This window comes from Hemitrygon akajei, chromosome 26 (genome assembly GCF_048418815.1).
Source record: "Hemitrygon akajei chromosome 26, sHemAka1.3, whole genome shotgun sequence".
Classification (NCBI taxonomy): Eukaryota; Metazoa; Chordata; class Chondrichthyes; order Myliobatiformes; family Dasyatidae; genus Hemitrygon; species Hemitrygon akajei.
Window position 1 is genome coordinate 20,013,829 of NC_133149.1, and position 17,258 is coordinate 20,031,086.

General features: G+C 44.1%; 1 protein-coding gene across 2 annotated transcripts in view; it reads left to right on the forward strand.

The window, feature by feature from the left end:
* The first annotated feature begins 11,836 nt into the window (after positions 1-11,836).
* Positions 11,837-17,258, forward strand: part of srpra (SRP receptor subunit alpha) — a 55,286-nt gene continuing 49,864 nt past the window's right edge. For both annotated transcript variants that reach the window (XM_073029675.1, XM_073029676.1), the window contains exon 1: positions 11,837-12,051. In XM_073029675.1, coding sequence (XP_072885776.1) covers positions 11,935-12,051 — 117 coding nt within the window. In that variant the 5' untranslated portion in view covers positions 11,837-11,934. The remainder of the gene's footprint in view (positions 12,052-17,258) is intronic.

Sequence of the window (17,258 nt, forward strand, 5' to 3'; positions counted from 1 at the left end):
GAAGGGGGAATTGATATGGGGTAATAAGGAAATGGCCGAGACGTTGAATGACTATTTTGTGTCATTTTTTTCACAGCGGAGGACACGTCTAACATGCTGAAGAGAGATGATATGGATGCGATGGGAGGTGAGGACCTCGATACAATAGCTATCACTAAAGAGGTAGTGCTGAGAAAACTTGTGGGCCTGAAGGTAGACAAGTTCCTGATCCTGATGGAATGCATCCCAGGGTACTGAAAGAAATGGCAGAGGTTATAGTAGAGGCTTTGGTGATAATTTACCAAAATTCCCTGGACTCTGAGCAGGTTCTGGTGGATTGGAAAAAAGCGAATGTCACACCACTGTTCAAAAAAGGATGTAGGCAAAAGGCAGGACAGTTAGTTTAACATCTGGAGTTGGGGAAATGCTTGAATCTATCATTAAAGAAGAAATAGTGAGGCATCAGAAAAGAAGTGGATCCATCAGGCAGACACAACATGGATTCAGCAAAGGCAGGTCCTGTTTGACAAGCTTACTGGAGTTCTTTGAGGATATAACAATCGCAGTGGATAGAGGGGAACAGATTGATGTTACTTACTTGGATTTCCAGAAGGCGTTTACTAAGGTGCCACATAAAAGACTTATCAATAAGATAAGGCTGCATAGAGTTGGGGGTGATGTATTAGCATGGATAGAGAATTGGTTAACAAATAGGAAGCAGAGAGTTGAGATACATGGGTGTTCCTCTGGTTGGCAATCAGTGGTGAGTGGTGTACTGCAGGGGTCATGCTGGACCTGTAATTGTTCACGATATACATTAATGATCTGGAAGAGGAGACCGAGTGTAGTGTATCTAAGTTTGCTGATGACACTAAATTGAGAGGAAAAGCAAATTGTGTAGAGGATACGGAGAGTCTGCAGAGAGATATAGATAGGTTAAGTGAGTGGGCAAGGGTCTGGCAGATGGATTACAATGTTGGTAAATACGAGGTCATCCACTTTGGAAGGAAAAATGATAGGGCAGATTATTATTTAAATAGTAGAAAAAATTGCAGCATGCTGCTGTGTAGAGGGACTCGCCAAAAGTTGGTTTGCAGGTGCATCAGGCTATTGTTACGTTCCCCAGTAACCGGGTGACTTATCAGCAAAGATAGATGCGTCCGCTGAGCCTGGTGCTACTATTTTCAAACGTTTTATTTATAAAGGGGCACAAACGTATGGTTAATACAAAACATTCAGATCATATACATCGTCAAAACTCAATCTAAAGCATAGGTGTAGTAATAATCAATCAAAAATGAGCTCTATCGTTGTCTAGGGGTTGAACGATTTGTCCAATTTAAATATAAAAGTCTCGCCAGTTCATGGATGCTTTTTTGCCGCTTGAGGGACCACTGCGTGTTCACAGGTTGGATAGAGAAAATAAACTTGCCAGCCTTCTGGACTCAAAGCGTGAGATCGAGAACGGGAGTTCCTCGTTGTCAGTCCGAAATCCTTTTCGGACTTATTAGCCACTCGATTCCCTAGCTAGGGGATCCAAATCACACGTGGCTTCCGAGCAGCTTCCCATTATTACGAGAGGGATGAGCGATGGTGTCCGTCTAGTGCGTCGCTGGAGTACCGCCTCCAGCAGTCTCCTTTTTATCATGGCTGGCAAGATTTGTAAATGTCAATCAAGGTAGGGTGAGGCCATCCCCACACCACATTGCCCGAGGGTGTCCATGTCCCTGATATCTGGCACGTACTATACAGTTGCAATTCACACAGGTGCCTCTAAGAACAATGGTCAACTCCGTGGCATTGTCTCTCATTTCCTGGGTCCAAGACCCGAATTAATAGCGATCTTGCGATTCTCTTGAAGGAGGGGGCTGAGGTCATGACACTATCAAGAAGGCAAATGGAATGTTGGCCTTCATTGCTGGGGAGAGATGGAATTTAAGAGCAAGGAGGTTATGCTGCAACTGTTCAAAGTACTGGTGAGGCTGCATCTGGAGTATTGTGTGTAGTTCTGGTCTCCTTACTTGAGGAAGGAAATACTGCCTTTGGAGGCGGTGCAGAGGAAATTCACCAAGTTGTTTCCTGAGATGAGGGGGTTAGACTAAGAGGAGAGATGGAGTCACCTGGGACCGTACTTACTGGAATTCAGAAGGATGAGGGGATCTTATAGAAACATATAAAATTATGAAAAGAATAGTTAAGATAGAGGCAGGAAAGTTCTTTCCATTGGTAGGGAACATAGCCTCAAGATTCGGGGGAGTAAATTTAGGATGGAGATGAGGAGGAACTGCTTTTCCCAGAGGGTTGTTAATCTGTGGAATTCTCTGCCCAATGAAGAAGTGGAGGCTACCTCAGTAGATATATTTAAGACAAGGTTGGATAGATTTTTGCATAGTAGAGGTATCAAGGGTTATGGGGAAAAGACAGGTAAGTGGAGATGAGTCCATGGTCAGATCACCCATGATCTTATTGAATGGCGGAACAGGCTCAACAGGCCAGATGGTCTGCTCCTGCTCCTATTTTTTATATTCTTGTGCTTGGTAGGAATTTTGGCATTTGAACAGCAGTCAACCAAACATTGGGATTAATTAGCAAGTGCAAATTAAAATAAAGCAGGGGCAAGCAGAGCGGACTTTGTTGAAGTGGACAATGTTAGAGTGGGGATTTTGAGGCTTTAGCTCTTCGAGGCTTCAGCAAGGAGAGGCTGGAGTGAGAGAAGGCGAAATGTTGTAGGTAGAAATTTTCAGTTTATTTATTGTTTCCTTCTCTATGATTGCACAATTAGAGCAGTAGGGACATCAGACAGGATAGTTGAACGCTCCTCTTGGAACGTGGGAAGACAGGGAGACCTCCAATATCCCTGACTACTTTACCTGCATAAAGTACATCCAGCTGCAGTTTTTAACACTCTGTGTTAAGGTGTTGCAGCTGGAACTGGATGAACTCTGGATTATTCGGGAGGCTGAAAGGGTAATAGGCAGGACATATAGAGAGGCAGTCACACCCAAGGAGCAGAACACAGGAAGCTGGTTGACAGGATGATGAAAGGGGTTAGAGCACTCCTGTGTCAGTACAGAGCACTCCTGTGGCCATCCCCCTCAACAACAAGTATAGCACTTTGGATACTGTTGTGGGGGGGGGGGGGGGGGTGACTCAACAGAGGAAAGTCACAGTGGTCAGGTCTCTGGCATTGAGTCTGGCTCTGTGACTCAGAAGGGAAGAGGGGAGAAGTGATGAGTTGTGGTGAAAGGGGGATTCATTGGTTAGGAGAACTTAAAGGAGCTTCTGTAGATGAGAATGAGATTCCCAGACAGTATGTTGTCTCCTGGGTGTCAGGGTGAGAGACATCTCAGATCGAATCCTCAGCATTCTTATGTGGGAGGGTGAATAGCCAGAGGTTATGGTCCATGTAGGTACCAATGACATGGGTTGGAAGAGAAACGAGGTTCTGCAAAGTGAGTTCAGGAAGTTAGGTGCTAAGTTAAAGGGCAGGACCTCCAGGGTTATGATCTCAGGATTGCTACCCATGCCACGTGTGAGTGAGGCTAGGAATAGGAAGATCATACAGTTTAACGTATGACTGAGGATTTGGTGTAGGAGGGAGGGCTTCAGATTTTTGAATCATTGGACTCTCTTCCAGGGAAGTTGGGACTTCTATAGAAGAGATAGTTTGCACATAAACTGGAGGGGGACAAATATCCTAATTGGAAGGTTTGCTAGTACTGCATGGGTGTTTAAACTGGAGTTACAGGGGAATGGGAACCAGAGTGCCAGAACAGTTAGTGGAGAGGTTGTGGAGACAGATGTTGTGAAGACCTCAGACAAAGTCAGGAAGCAAAAGGTGCACATAGTGGAACTAATATTCTGAGTTGTGTATATTTCAATGCAAGAAGTATTGAAGCAAGTGCAGATGAACTCAGGGCATGGATCAACACATAGAATTATGATATTGTAGCCATTAGTGAGACTTGGTTACAGGAGGGGCAGGACTGGCAGCTCAGTGTTACAATCACAAACGAGAAAAGCTGCAGATGCTAGAAATCTGAGCAACACACACAAAATGCTAGAGAAACTCAGCAGGCCAGGCAGCATCTGTGGAAAGGAGTAAACAGTCGACATTTTGGGCTGAAATCCTTTGGCAGGACGGGGAAAAAAAAGTTCAGGAGTAGATTTAAAAGGTGGGGGAGGGGATAGAGAAACACAAGTGATAAGTGAAACCTGAAGTGGGAGGGTTGAAGTAAAGAGCTGGGAAGTTAATTGGTGAAAGAGACAGAAGCCACAGAAGAAAGAAAAACAGGGAGGAGTACCAGAGGGAGGCAATGGGCAGGCAAGGAGATAAGGTGAGAGAGGGGAAAGGGGATGAGGAATGGTGGGGTGGGGGAAGCGTTAGCAGATGTTTGAGAAATTGATGTTCATGCCATCAGGTTGGAGGCTACCCAAATGAAATATAAGGTGTTGTTCCTCAAGTGTGGCTTCACGACATGGATGGACATACTGGAATGGGAAGTGAAATTAAAATGGGTGGCCACTGCGAGATCCTGCTTTTCCTGGCGGACAGAGCTCAGCGAAGCGGTCTCCCAATCTACATCGGGTCTCACTGATATTCAGGAGGCCACACTGGGAGCACCGGAAACAATAGATGGCCCCAGCAGACTCACAGGTGAAGTGTTGCCTCACCTGGAAGGACTGTTTGGGGCCCTGAATGGTAGTGAGGGAGGAGATGTAGGGACAGGTGTAGCACTTGTTCCGCTTGCAAGGATAAATGCCAAGAAGGAGATCAGTGTGGGGGGGCGGGGAACGATTGGACAAGGGGGTCACATAGGAAGCGATCCCTGCGGAAAGCTGAAAGTAGGGGGGAGGGAAAGATGTGATTGGTGGTGGGATCCTGTTGGACATGGTGGAAGTTTTGGAGAATTATGTGCTGAACATGGAGGCTGGTGAGGTGGTAGGTGAGGTCAAGAGGAACCTTATCCCTGGTGGGGTGGTGGGAGGATGGGATAGGAGAATACGTGCGTGAAATGGAAGAGATACGGTTGAGGGCAGCATTGATGGTGGAGGAAGGGAAGCCCCTCTCTTTGAAAAAGGAGGATACCTCCTTCATTCTGGAATGAAAAGCCTCATTCTGAGAGCAGATGTAGTGGAGAAAGAGGAATTGAGAGAAGAGATTGGCATTTTTACAAGTAACAGAGTGGGACGAGGTGTAGTCCAGGTAGCTGTGAGAGTCTGGATTTATAATAGATATCAGTGGATAAGCGGTTTCTGGAGATAGGGACAGTGAGATCGAGAAAGGGGAGGGAGATGTTGGAAATGGACCAGGTAAATTTGAGGGCAGGGTGGATGTTGGAAGTAAAGTGGACGAAGTTGATGAGTTCAGCATGGGTGCAGGAAGCAGCACCAATGTAGTAATCAATGTAGCACAGGAAAATTGCGAGACTGTCACCAGTGTAGGCTTGGAACATGGACTGTTCCACGTAGCCGACAAACAGGCAGGCATAGCTGGGACCCATGCGAGTACCCATGGCTACACCTTTTGTTTGAAGTAAGTGGGAGGAGTCAAAGGAGAAATTATTTTGAGTGAGGACAAGTTTCGCTAGGCGGAAGAGAGTGGTGGTGGAGGGGAACTGGTTAGTTCTGGTGTCCAGAAAGAAACGGAGGCTTTGAGGCCTTCCTGGTAGGAGAACAAGGTGTTTAGGGACTGAATATCCATAGTAAAAAATATGATGGGGGCCAGGGAACCTGAGATCATTGAAAAGATCCAGAGCGTGTGAAGTGTCACGGATGTAAGCAGGAAGGGACTGAACTAGGGGGCATAAAACAGAGTCGAGGTATGCAGATAGGAATTCAGTGGAGCAGGAACAAGCTGAAAAAATGGGTCTACCTGGACATGCAGATTTGTGGATCTTGGTTAGGAGGTGGAAATGGGAGGTGGGGGGGTTACGAGAACCATGAGGTTGGTGGCGGTGGATGGGAGATCCCCAGAGTCAATAGGTTGGTGATGGTGTGGGAGACAATGACCTTGTGTTCCTTAGTGGGGTCCTCTTCGAGGGGTAAGTAAGAGGAGGTGTCTGAGAGTTGAGACATGGATACAGGTTGATGATACGCAGCAGTTTAAATAGATCAACATGGACTAGATGGGCCAAAGGACCTGTTTCAGTGTCTTAGTTTTTTCTGGCTCTGTGAGGGATAATAACTGTTCATGAACCTGAGGGTGTAGGTCCTGAGGCTTCTGATGGCAGTGTTTTTAAATCAAAAATTTTTGTCTGTTTCTGAAACTAACTTTATCCGTGATCTGAAAAGAGTTCCAGGTCCTAAGATATCAGCTCTCCCTCTCTCCACAGATGCTGTGACCTGCTGAGTGTTTCTACCATTTTCTGATTTTACCCTCAGCGTTGGGATGCAGGACTCGGTCATCCAAAGGTGGATTCAGTGGAGACACATGAAAATGCAGATATCAGAATTCAAATTTCAAAGTAAATGTATTATCCAGCAGAAATTACAATAGCACCACCAAGAAATTAACTGAAATTTGACATACAAATTGCAGCTGCTTTCTCTGTATAGTTTTGAATATAGCTTTTTTCTCCAGTTGATCTAATGAAACAGAACCCCCAATTACCATAGCACCCATGCAGCAAAAGTTATAAACTCTGTGCTTGTCTAAGGTCAGATCCACTCTACATTTCTGCTTCTTCATTCGTTGTGTTATGATCCCAGCCCCCTCCTTTGTGAGAATCGCCAGAGCCCTAGTGAAGGGGGGGTCAATGACCCAAGAGAAGAGAGAGATACGTGCGGTGTCCCTCGTTTCACAGCGAGGCAAAGCTGGCGACTGTGGTCATTGTCTCATGGAGACACCTTTGTGAATTGGGAACTGTACTACGTGTATACCCTCAGGGCAACGTGGGTGGAGAGATGGAGAGAGATTGTATCATCCCAACCTGATTGACATCTGAGACTCCGTGAGTTCAGATAAAAGAGGGGTTGTAAAGACGGCCCCCCAGATGCACCAGAAGACACGCTAGAAATCCTGCAACAGCGTTTAATAGCGATAGCCGGTGGGGGGGTTCGTGTGCATCTTTTCCTTGTCTGGGATTGGCGACCTCACCACGAAAGAACGGCTTTAGCTACAGGAGAGGCCAGAAGTGAACGGCCACCCCCCAATGAGACTCCGACGGATCGAACTCCTAAAGGTTGGAAAAAAACCCGCCGGGTCACTGTTTCATTCAATCTCTATCTCTCTCTCTCTAACAAAAGTGCTCCACCGCGACACCCCAGAAGACGGCAGCTGGTGGAACTGCAGTGAACGCAAGAGACTTTTAGATATACAGCGGACAATATATACCTTACCCCTAGACAACGACAGAGCTTATTTCTTATTGATTATTACTATACCTGCGCTTTAGATTGAGTATTGACGACGTATGTTATCTGAATGTTTATATTAACCTTACTTTTGTGCCCCTTTATAAAATAAAAACGTTTAAAAATGTTACCATCAGACTTCAGTGGACCTCTCTATCTTTGCTGGTAAGTGATCCAGTTACGGGATACGTAACAGTTGTCAATGTCTTGCCGTTACTGTCCTCATTCAGATCAGTTAAGCTGATCTAAGATCATTTAAGTGGTGATATCACTCACCCTCACTCATGCGAGAGATTGATAGTATACATACATTGTGCAGGATCCAGGCGCAGATCCATGGTCTCGCGAGACTAATGGATGCCACACACACACATTGTGCTTTCACAAGCTAGCGTGGGCCTGGCACGTGCATTATTTTGGCCAGTGTGAAAAATGGATCGATTTTTAGTGAGAAAACCTCATCCAGAGGAATCAGTGGTGTCTCAGCCTAAGCCTGTCTTAATTGAAAGTGACATGCAGAAAGAAGTAAGTGGGGATGAGGACGACAGCAGTTCATCGAAGGAGTGTGAGGGCGAAGTAGAGGAACAAGAAATGGAGTGGGAAGAGAACGTGGATGAAGCTGCTCTTAGTGCTAGTGGGAATACTGCTAGCGATATTAGCCAGCAACCTGAGGAAGGACCCTGTCGGCCAGCATTGACAAAATACCCTTCGCAACAGTTTGGCAATCAGCAAAGGAGTTTTATTCATGGCTGGTTTGACCTGTACTCCTCGCTGGAGTATTCTATCACGAAAGATACTACATTATGCTTCGCATGCAGGCATTTCCTGTGTGGAGGACACGGGTTCCATTCTGAGTCTACCTTCACTGTCACTGGTTACTGCAACTGGCGGAAAGGTACAACAGCTTTCAAAACCCACCATGTGAGTGCAGCTCATAAGTTTGCTATGGAGGCATGGGCCAAATTCAGATTGAGAAAACAAGACGGTTCAAGATTGGGAAATATAGTTGATAAAGGACATGCAAAGATTGTCCAAGAAAATCGTGAATACATGAGAGCAGTGGTTGAGTCTCTACGCTATACTGCGTGCCAAGGCATTGCCCAGCGAGGACGCTGGGAGGATGATGGATTTGGCAATAGGGGAAACTTTGTTGAGTTGCTCAGTGTAATTGGGCAGTTTGATAAGACTGTAGCTAAAAAAAATAAAGGACAATCCTGGAAATGCAAAAAACACCCATCACAATATCCAAAATGAAATTATGGGTATTATGGCAGATGTGGTCAGACATCTAGTAAGTGCAGAAATCAAGGAGGCTGGACATTTTGCCATCATAGTAGATGAAAGTAAAGACTTGAGTAAAAAGGAGCAAATATCAGTGGTGGTGCGGTATTTGAATAACAAAACGGTGCTTGAAGAATTCTTGCACTTCACTCCAGCAGAAGGGTTGGACGCAGAGTCGCTTCTTAAAAGCATTGAACAGACACTCGCCCAGTGTGTTATTGATAATAATGCGTGTATAGGTCAGTGTTATGACGGGGCGGCAGTGAAGTCTGGGTACAAGAGAGGTTCAGGAAAGAGGTCCCGCAGGCATTATATATACACTGCCATTCTCACAGACTTAACCTTGTTTTAGTGGATGTTGTGAGCAATGTACAATAAGCGGGTGAGTTTTTTGAAACTGTGCAGCTGCTTTACAACTTCTTTTCAAACTCTGTTGCCCACGATCTTTTCATGAAGGAACAGAGAGAACTGGAATCAACTGCACACCCTGTGGAGTTGAAGAAATTGTCAGGTACATGCTAGGCATGGCAGTATACAGCTTTGTGGGCTATAAGGGAATTACTCCCTGCCATTCTAGTTACACTACAGGATATTATGGGTCAACCAATGCACGGAGGAAAACAGAGGCTGGAGCTGTAAATGGACCGATTGACAAGCAGTTTGCTTTACTTCTCACTCTGTTTGAGGAGTCACCAAGTTCATGTCAGCCCAGCTACTCTCTCCCAGTTTGGAGCTTTCATCCACTGTGGATTTGGCTCGATCTGTTATTAATGCACTCTCAGCAAAACGGGGAGAGGAATCATGGAGTGAAATTCAGGCAAGAGCGAGGGACCTGTGCGTCAAGGCAGGTATACAGAGCAGACCACGCGAAAGGAGACAGGCCCAGCCACCCCGCCGCCTACATGAATTTGTTGTTGAGGCCCAAACCGAATGCACACCTGTCACATCCTCTGATGACCTTCGCAAGCACTGTTTCTATCCAGTTATAGACAGATTTCTGACTAAAATGTAAAGACGGTTCTCAATTGAGACTGGGGGTGTTCTGACTGGAATCTCAGCATTGAGTCCCGAACACGAGCTCTTCCTGGACAAGAATTGTCTTTGGCCAATGGCCCAATACTATGGAATGACTGAAGTGAACCTGACTACAGAGCTACATCAGATTCGGCATCTGCTGGAAACAAAACAAAAGCAAGGACAGACAGTGAATGGCACAGTGGAATTTCCAGCTCTAATGAGACCCTACCGCGGTGCATTTATAGATTTATACAAACTAATCTGCATATCACTGACTCTGCCTGTGACACCTGCCTCATGCGAACGGAGGCCTCAGACGCCTCAAAAGCTACCTAAGGAATAGCAGCGGCGATGCTCAGAACTTCAACTTGGGCCTCTTGGCCATAAACAGCCAGAGGACCAAGGCACTCGACATCCAGAAAATCATTGATGCTTTTGCCACCAATCACAACAACAGACGGATTGTGCTTCTCTGAAAACATCAATGGTGAGTGCAGTTGATTTTTAAAAATTTGGGCCTAGACTAATGTTGATTATGATTATTATTTTGTGGTGGATACCCCATAGTCCTTATGTTTCCTGAAAATCCTAAAATATTACATTTACTGCTATTAAGCCTACTGGTTTTGCTTACACTTCCAAGCGGTGATTCTGTTGATTTTTGTTTTAAATTCAGTAGCCAAATTAATTGAGATATTGCATGGTTAGAGTACGATTTGTCCAACTCCTGGTAAAGCCTTGCATCTGTTGTTTGCCTTATTTGACTTTAATAACGGTGTATCTTTTGGCATTGTCTGTCTATGTAATGCGAATAGCAGTGAACATTGTGGGTTAGTGTTGTGTTTTTCAGTTGAAAAGCATGCATTTGACACTGATTGCGGGATTGGTGCGTGATTGGTGCGTGATTCATGTTGTGCGCTGTGGGTCAGATGCTCTGTTGGTTTGTTTGTTTATGCTCTGTGTTGTCTCCGATGCTGTTGACACTGTCACAGTTCACTTCTATATTAGATCTATCAATTGCTGTTGCTTGTGAATCAACAGAGGCATTTATAGTAGGCACATAATGCTTGAAACTGACTTTTGAATGCCACGGGTCTGGCCTTGAGAATACATACTACCACACAGTACATCCCTCAGCACCATCACTGGATAATTCAGCCCCACTGTAGCAACAGCAAGAAAAAATATCTGGCACAGCCAGTGGTATTATCAAAGTACATATAATCATGTACAACCCTAAGATTCATTTCCTTGCAGGCATACTCAATAAGTCCACTATGGAATAATAACCATAATAGAATCATTAACTTTTCAATTCAAGAACAGCTTCTTCCCCTCTGCCTTCTGATTCCTAAATGGCCATTGAACCCGTGAACACTAGCTCACTTTTTAATATGTTATTTCTGTTTTTGCATGATTTAAATCTATTCAATATATGTATACTGTAATTGATTTACTTACTATTATATTTTTACTTCTATATTATGTATTGTATTGAACTGCTACTGCTAAGTTAAAAAATTTCACGACGCATGCCGGTGATAATAAACCCGATTCTGATTCTGAATCAATGAAAGACTGCACCAACTTGGGCATTCAACCAATGTTCAAGAGACAACAAACTGTGCAAATACAAAAAGAAATAAATAATAATAACAATAAAACAATAAATAACGAGAAGATAAGATGAAGAGTCCTTGAATTTGGAGTCGCAAAGAATCTACTAGAGGAACTCAGCGTCCTGATATTGACTAGAATCGTTGATAACCCTTTCCCCCTACAGATGCTAAATACAAACGCAAGAAAATCTGCAGATGCTGGAAATCCAAGCAACACACACAAAATGCTGGAGGAACTGAGCAGGTCAGGCAGCATCTATGGAATAGTACCGTCAAAGTCTCGAGCCAAGACCCTTCGGCAGGACTGCCTGCCCAGTTCCTCCAGCATTTTGTGTATGCCCCCTACAGATGCTACTTGATCCGCAAGGTTTCCTTTCTTGTAAAAACAATGTGGATAATATGTTTTCTTATGACTGCTGCTTAATAATAATAATAATATGTGCCTGTGATGCAAGTAAGTTTTTTCCAATGTTATTTGTGCATATGACGATAAACTCGACTTCAGAATGCAGCCAACATTCAGCACTGTGATGGAAGGGGTGGGAATAGCAACGCGGAAGTGACGATACGGCGGACCTTTCTTACTTAACAATTCGGATGTGACGACGGTATCCCTGACGTGTCCCTTGCTTCTGACTTCTGACTTTAATCGGTGGCTCTAGATCGTTCGGCCCGTCACGCGATGTTGGACTTCTTCACCATCTTCAGCAAGGGCGGCATTGTGCTCTGGTGTTTCCAGGGGGTGAGCAGCCCCTTCAGCGGCACAGTCAATGCGCTTATCCGCAGCGTCATCCTCCAGGTGAGGGGCGACGGGGCTTCGGCAATCAGCGCGTTCTTCTCGGCCCTGGGAGAGCAGGGCGCCTGCCGTCGGAAGGCCGACTAGTCGTCTGCGTTCCGGGGGCACCCCGGCCTGAGGTTGTGGGGTGCGCCGGTCAGCGCGTTCCCAGCCCTGCGGGTTGCAGCCTGATGTGTACGGTAGGCAGCTGGTCCATGGTCATAGGAGTTAGTGCTTCTGCTCCGGGCAGTTCCGGCGCAGTGATGGGCTCAATTCAACCGGGAAAGGTGGAGCAGACATCTGTGTTCTGATCTGCATTGTACTGTGCTGGTGCAACAGCAAAAGTCTCATTTTTATGGTGTTAATGCCCTGTGCCTATGACAACAATGAACTGGAGTTTAGATCTTGAAGCCCAGAGGTTCTGTGACAATGCAAGGTTGATGCTGTTCTTTTGACTTTAGGGACTGTCTTAGGTGAGTTATGAAGGCTTGCGCCTGTTGTTACAATTTGTTACAGTTCTGTTTCTACTTCAAAGGCTTGACGTTTAAGTTTTGGCGATCTGCTTGTTGAATTTAAAGTGCCCCCTCCCCATTCCATACGTCCTTATGAAATAGAGTCCTTTTCTATAAGGGGGTGAGTTTTTCGACACAGGTGGATGTGAGTGTATAGAACAAGCTGCCAGAGGGAGAACGGTTACAAAATTTAAAAGGCATTTGGATGGGTTTAACGCGGTCAAATTGTGTTGCCACAGATAACGTCATTAATTAGCATGGTTGAGTTGGGCCAAAAGACTCACTTCTGTGTTATACAGCTGTGACTCTAAATCTACATTAGCTCGCAGATCAATTTCATTAGCCATATAACAATCTGAAGAATCTCAGTGAGTCGAGTAGCATCTGTAGGGAGAAAAACTGTCAATGTTTCTGGTCAAAATGCTGCACCAGGACTGACATCTACTTTTCATGCAGTATCAATTCAATGTCACTGATTGCTGACTTCTTCTAGAAGATTGTTTGGTGTTGCCGATTCTAGCATCTGCAGTCTGTTGTTTCTAGAATTTTCCAGATAATATATTCTCCCCATGTTGCCTCAGCCTCCTGCACACTGTTCCCTTTAAGCAGCATAGGTGCATGGCTGCGCAGTAACTTGGATGACTCAGAGCTCATGGCCTTTGTTAATGCACAACTGGAATGGTCTCTTATACAATGTTAATATAATTTTGAAATTTGCTGATGTAATTGTGAAATACCCTGTAATTGGGTTAATGAATATCATCCAGAAATCTTCTAAATAATAAATGTATCACAATTTTAACTTTGACATGTTTTAGAGCTTGAACATATTTGCATTAAGTGTTTCAAGTTACAACATTATTACAAATTGTAACAATAAGCACAGAATGGAAGTTGGCAGCTCATTGTTAATAAACCACTGGCCTGCTGAATGCTGACATTGTCTCGTCAAAACATTTTACTTTTGCCATTGTGCCTGGCAGTTGTTTTCACTGCCTTTCATCATTTTCTTATGTTGAGTTGTGGTTTGTGTTTGTTTGATGTACATATTATATTGTAAAAAAACACACATTTAAAGTGCCATGCAGCTTTCAGGCTGTGTTTTTTTTCAAAGCAATGGTTGGTCCACATAGCTGTAAAACAAGCTAGAGGGAACATTATTCCTGCAATTTCTACCTCTCAAAGTTGATAGAATGCTCGGATTTCCAGCATCTGCAGATTTTCTCCTGTTTGTGATTTGATAGAATGTTGTGTGTTTTTGTGGCACTCAGCTGTTATAATTTGATAGATCCAGTGCAAGGTGTACCTAATACTTGCCATGAAGGTCCTGTAAATAGGTTGTGTTAATCTGATTCACAGTATTTCTGAAGAGTATTGCAGCTATTGATTTTAAGTTTTTAAAATTTACACAGAATATCCAGTTTGGAAATGTTGATTTAAAAATTCAAATCTTCCACTTTTTAATGGGGTTATGCTTTGCTGTGTTTTTGTTTTGCAAATGAGATTTGTACTTCTGCTGTGCTATAATTAGACATGGATAGGTTGTTTGGCCCTCATTAGTACTCCATTATCACTTTAATGTATAAACTCCATAAGCCTCTGATCTCAAATAATCTAGTGATCTGTGTTGAATTTAAATGCACTTTGCAACTGAGCCTCTGTAGTTCACTTTGTAGAATATTTGAAAAGTTCACTATCCTCTGTATGCAGAAATGTTCCCTCATCTATTTTGAATGGTTGTCCTTGTGTTTTTAGATTGTTCAACACATTCTGGAAATGTAATACCTATAATATATAAATGTAATACCTATATCCACCTTGTCAAGACTCTTAATAATTTTCTTTATTTTAATGAGATCATTTCTGAATTCAAGGTAGTATGAGTTTGTACTTGAGTGTAATTTTTTAATGCCTTGTAATACTGGACTAAATTTTGGTTATGTGCATTCAGTGGACAGACGATGGCCTAAAGAGTCAATATTGTGTTCTGAGTAGATGAAAAATACAAAAGAGAAACATAGAAAACCTACATCACAATACAGGCCCTTCGGCCCACAAAGCTGTGCCAAACATGTCCTTGCCTTAGAAATTACCTAGGGTTACCCATAGCCCTCTATTTTTCTGAGCTCCATGTACCTGTCCAGGAGTCTCTTAAAAGACCTTATCGTATCCACCTCCACCACCGTTGCCGGCAGCCCATTCCACGCACTCACCACTCTCAGCGTAAAAAACTTACCCCTGACATCTCCTCTGTAGATGTCTTAAAACCTTAAAACTGTGCCCTCTCATGCTAGCCATTTCAGTCCTGGGATAAAGCCTCAGACTATCCACACAATCAATGCCTCTCATCATCTTATACACCTCTATCAGGTCACCTCTCATCCTCTGTCGCTCCAAGGAGAAAAGGCTGCGTTCACTCAACCTATTCTCATAAGGCATGCTCCCCAATCCAGGAAACATCCTTGTAAATCTCCTCTGCACCCTTTCTATGGTTTCCACATCCTTCCTGTAGTGAGGCGACCTGAACTGAGCACAGTACTCCAAGTGGGGTCTGACCAGGGTCCTATATAGCTGCAACATTACCTCTCAGCTCCTAAATTCAATTCCACGATTGATGAAGGCCAGTGCACTGTATGCCTTCTTAACCACAGAGTCAACCTGCACTGCAGCTTTGAGTGTCCTATGGACTCGGACCCCAAGATCCCTCTGATCCTCCACAGTGCCAAGAGTCTTACCATTAATGCTATATTCTGTCATCATATTTGACCTACCAAGATGAACCACCTCACACTTATCTGGGTTGAACTCCATCTGCCACTTCCCAGTCCAGTCTTACATCCTATCAATGTCCCGCTGTAACCTCTGACAGCCCTCCACATTATCCACAACAACTCCAACCTTTGTGTCATCAGCAAATTTCATAACCCATCCCTCCACTTCTTCATCCAGGTCATTCATAAAAATCATGAAGAGTAGGGGTCCCAGAACAGATCCCTGAGGCACTCCACTGGTCACCAGCCTCCATGCAGAATATGACCCATCTACAACCACTCTTTGCCTTCTGTGGGCAAGCCAGTTCTAGATTCACAAAGCAATGTCCCCTTGGATCACATGCCCTTTCTCAATAAGCCTTGCATGGGGTACCCTATCAAATGCCTTGCTGAAATCCATATTCACTACATCTACTGCTCTACCTTCATCAATGTGTTTAGTCACATCCTCAAGAAATTCAGTCAGGCTCGTAATGCACGACCTTTTTTTGACAAAGCCATGCTGAATATTTGTAATCATATTATGCCTCTCCAAATCTTCATAAATCCTGCCTCTTGGGATCTTTTCTATCAACTTACCAACCACTGAAGTAAGTCTTACTAGTCTATAATTTCCTAGGCTATCTCTACTCCCCTTCTTGAATAAAGAAACACCATCCGCAACCCTCCAATCCTCTGGAATCTCTCCCGTCCCCATTGATGATGCAAAGAACATCGCCAGAGGCTCAGCAATCTCCTGCCTCGCCTCCCACAGTAGCCAAGGGTACATCCTGTCCAGTCCCAGTGACTTATCCAACTTGATGCTTTCCAAAAGCTCCAGCACATCCTCTTTCTTAATATCTACATGCTCAAGCTTTTCAGTCTGCTGTAAGTCATCTCTACAATCACCAAGATCTTTTTTTGTAGTGAATAATGAAGCGAAAGTACTCATTAAGTACCTCTGCTATCTCCTCCAGTTGCTTACACACTTCTCCACTGTCACACTTGATTGGTCCTATTCGCTCACGTCTTATCCTCTTGCTCGTCACGTACTTGTAGAATGCCTTGGGGGTTTTCCTTAATCCTGCCCACCAAGGCCTTTTCATGGCCCCTTCTGGCTCTCCTAATTTCATTCTTAGGCTCCTTCCTGCTAGCCTTATAATCTTCTAGATCTGTATCATTACCTAGTTTTTTTTTTAACCTTTCGTAAGCTTTCTTTTCTTGATTAGATTTACAGTTTTGTACACAATGGTTCCTGTACCCTACCATCCTTTCCCTGTCTCATTGGAACATACCTATGCAGAACTCCATGCAAATATCCCCTGAACATTTGCCACATTTCTTACGTACATTTCCCTGAGAACATCTGTTCCCAATTTATGCTTCTAAATTCCTGCCTGATAGCCTCACATTTCCCCTTACTCCAATTAAACACTTTCCTAACTTGTCTGTTCCTAACCCTCTCCAATGCAATGGTAAAGGAGATAGAATTGTGATCACTATCTCCAAAATGCTCTCCCACTGAGAAATCTGACACCTGATCAGGTTCATTTCCCAATACCAGGTCAAGTATAGCCTCTCCTCTTGTAGGCTTATCTAATTATTGTGTCAAGAAACCTTCCTGAACACACCTAACAAACTTCACTCCATCTAAACCTCTCGCTCTCGGGACATACCAATCGATATTTGGGAAATTAAAATCTCCCACCACGACAGCCCTTTTCAGAATCTGTCTCCCTATCTGCTCCTCGATGTCCCTGTTACTATTGGGTGGGTGGTCTATAAAAAACACCCAGTAGAGTTATTGACCACTTCCTGTTCCTAATTACCTCCCACAGAGACTCTGTAGACAATCTCTCCATGTCTTCCTGCTTTTCTGCAGCTGTGACACTATCTCTGATCAACAGTGCCATGCCCCCACCTCTTTTGCCTCCTTCCCTTCCTTTCTGAAACATCTAAAGCCTGGCAT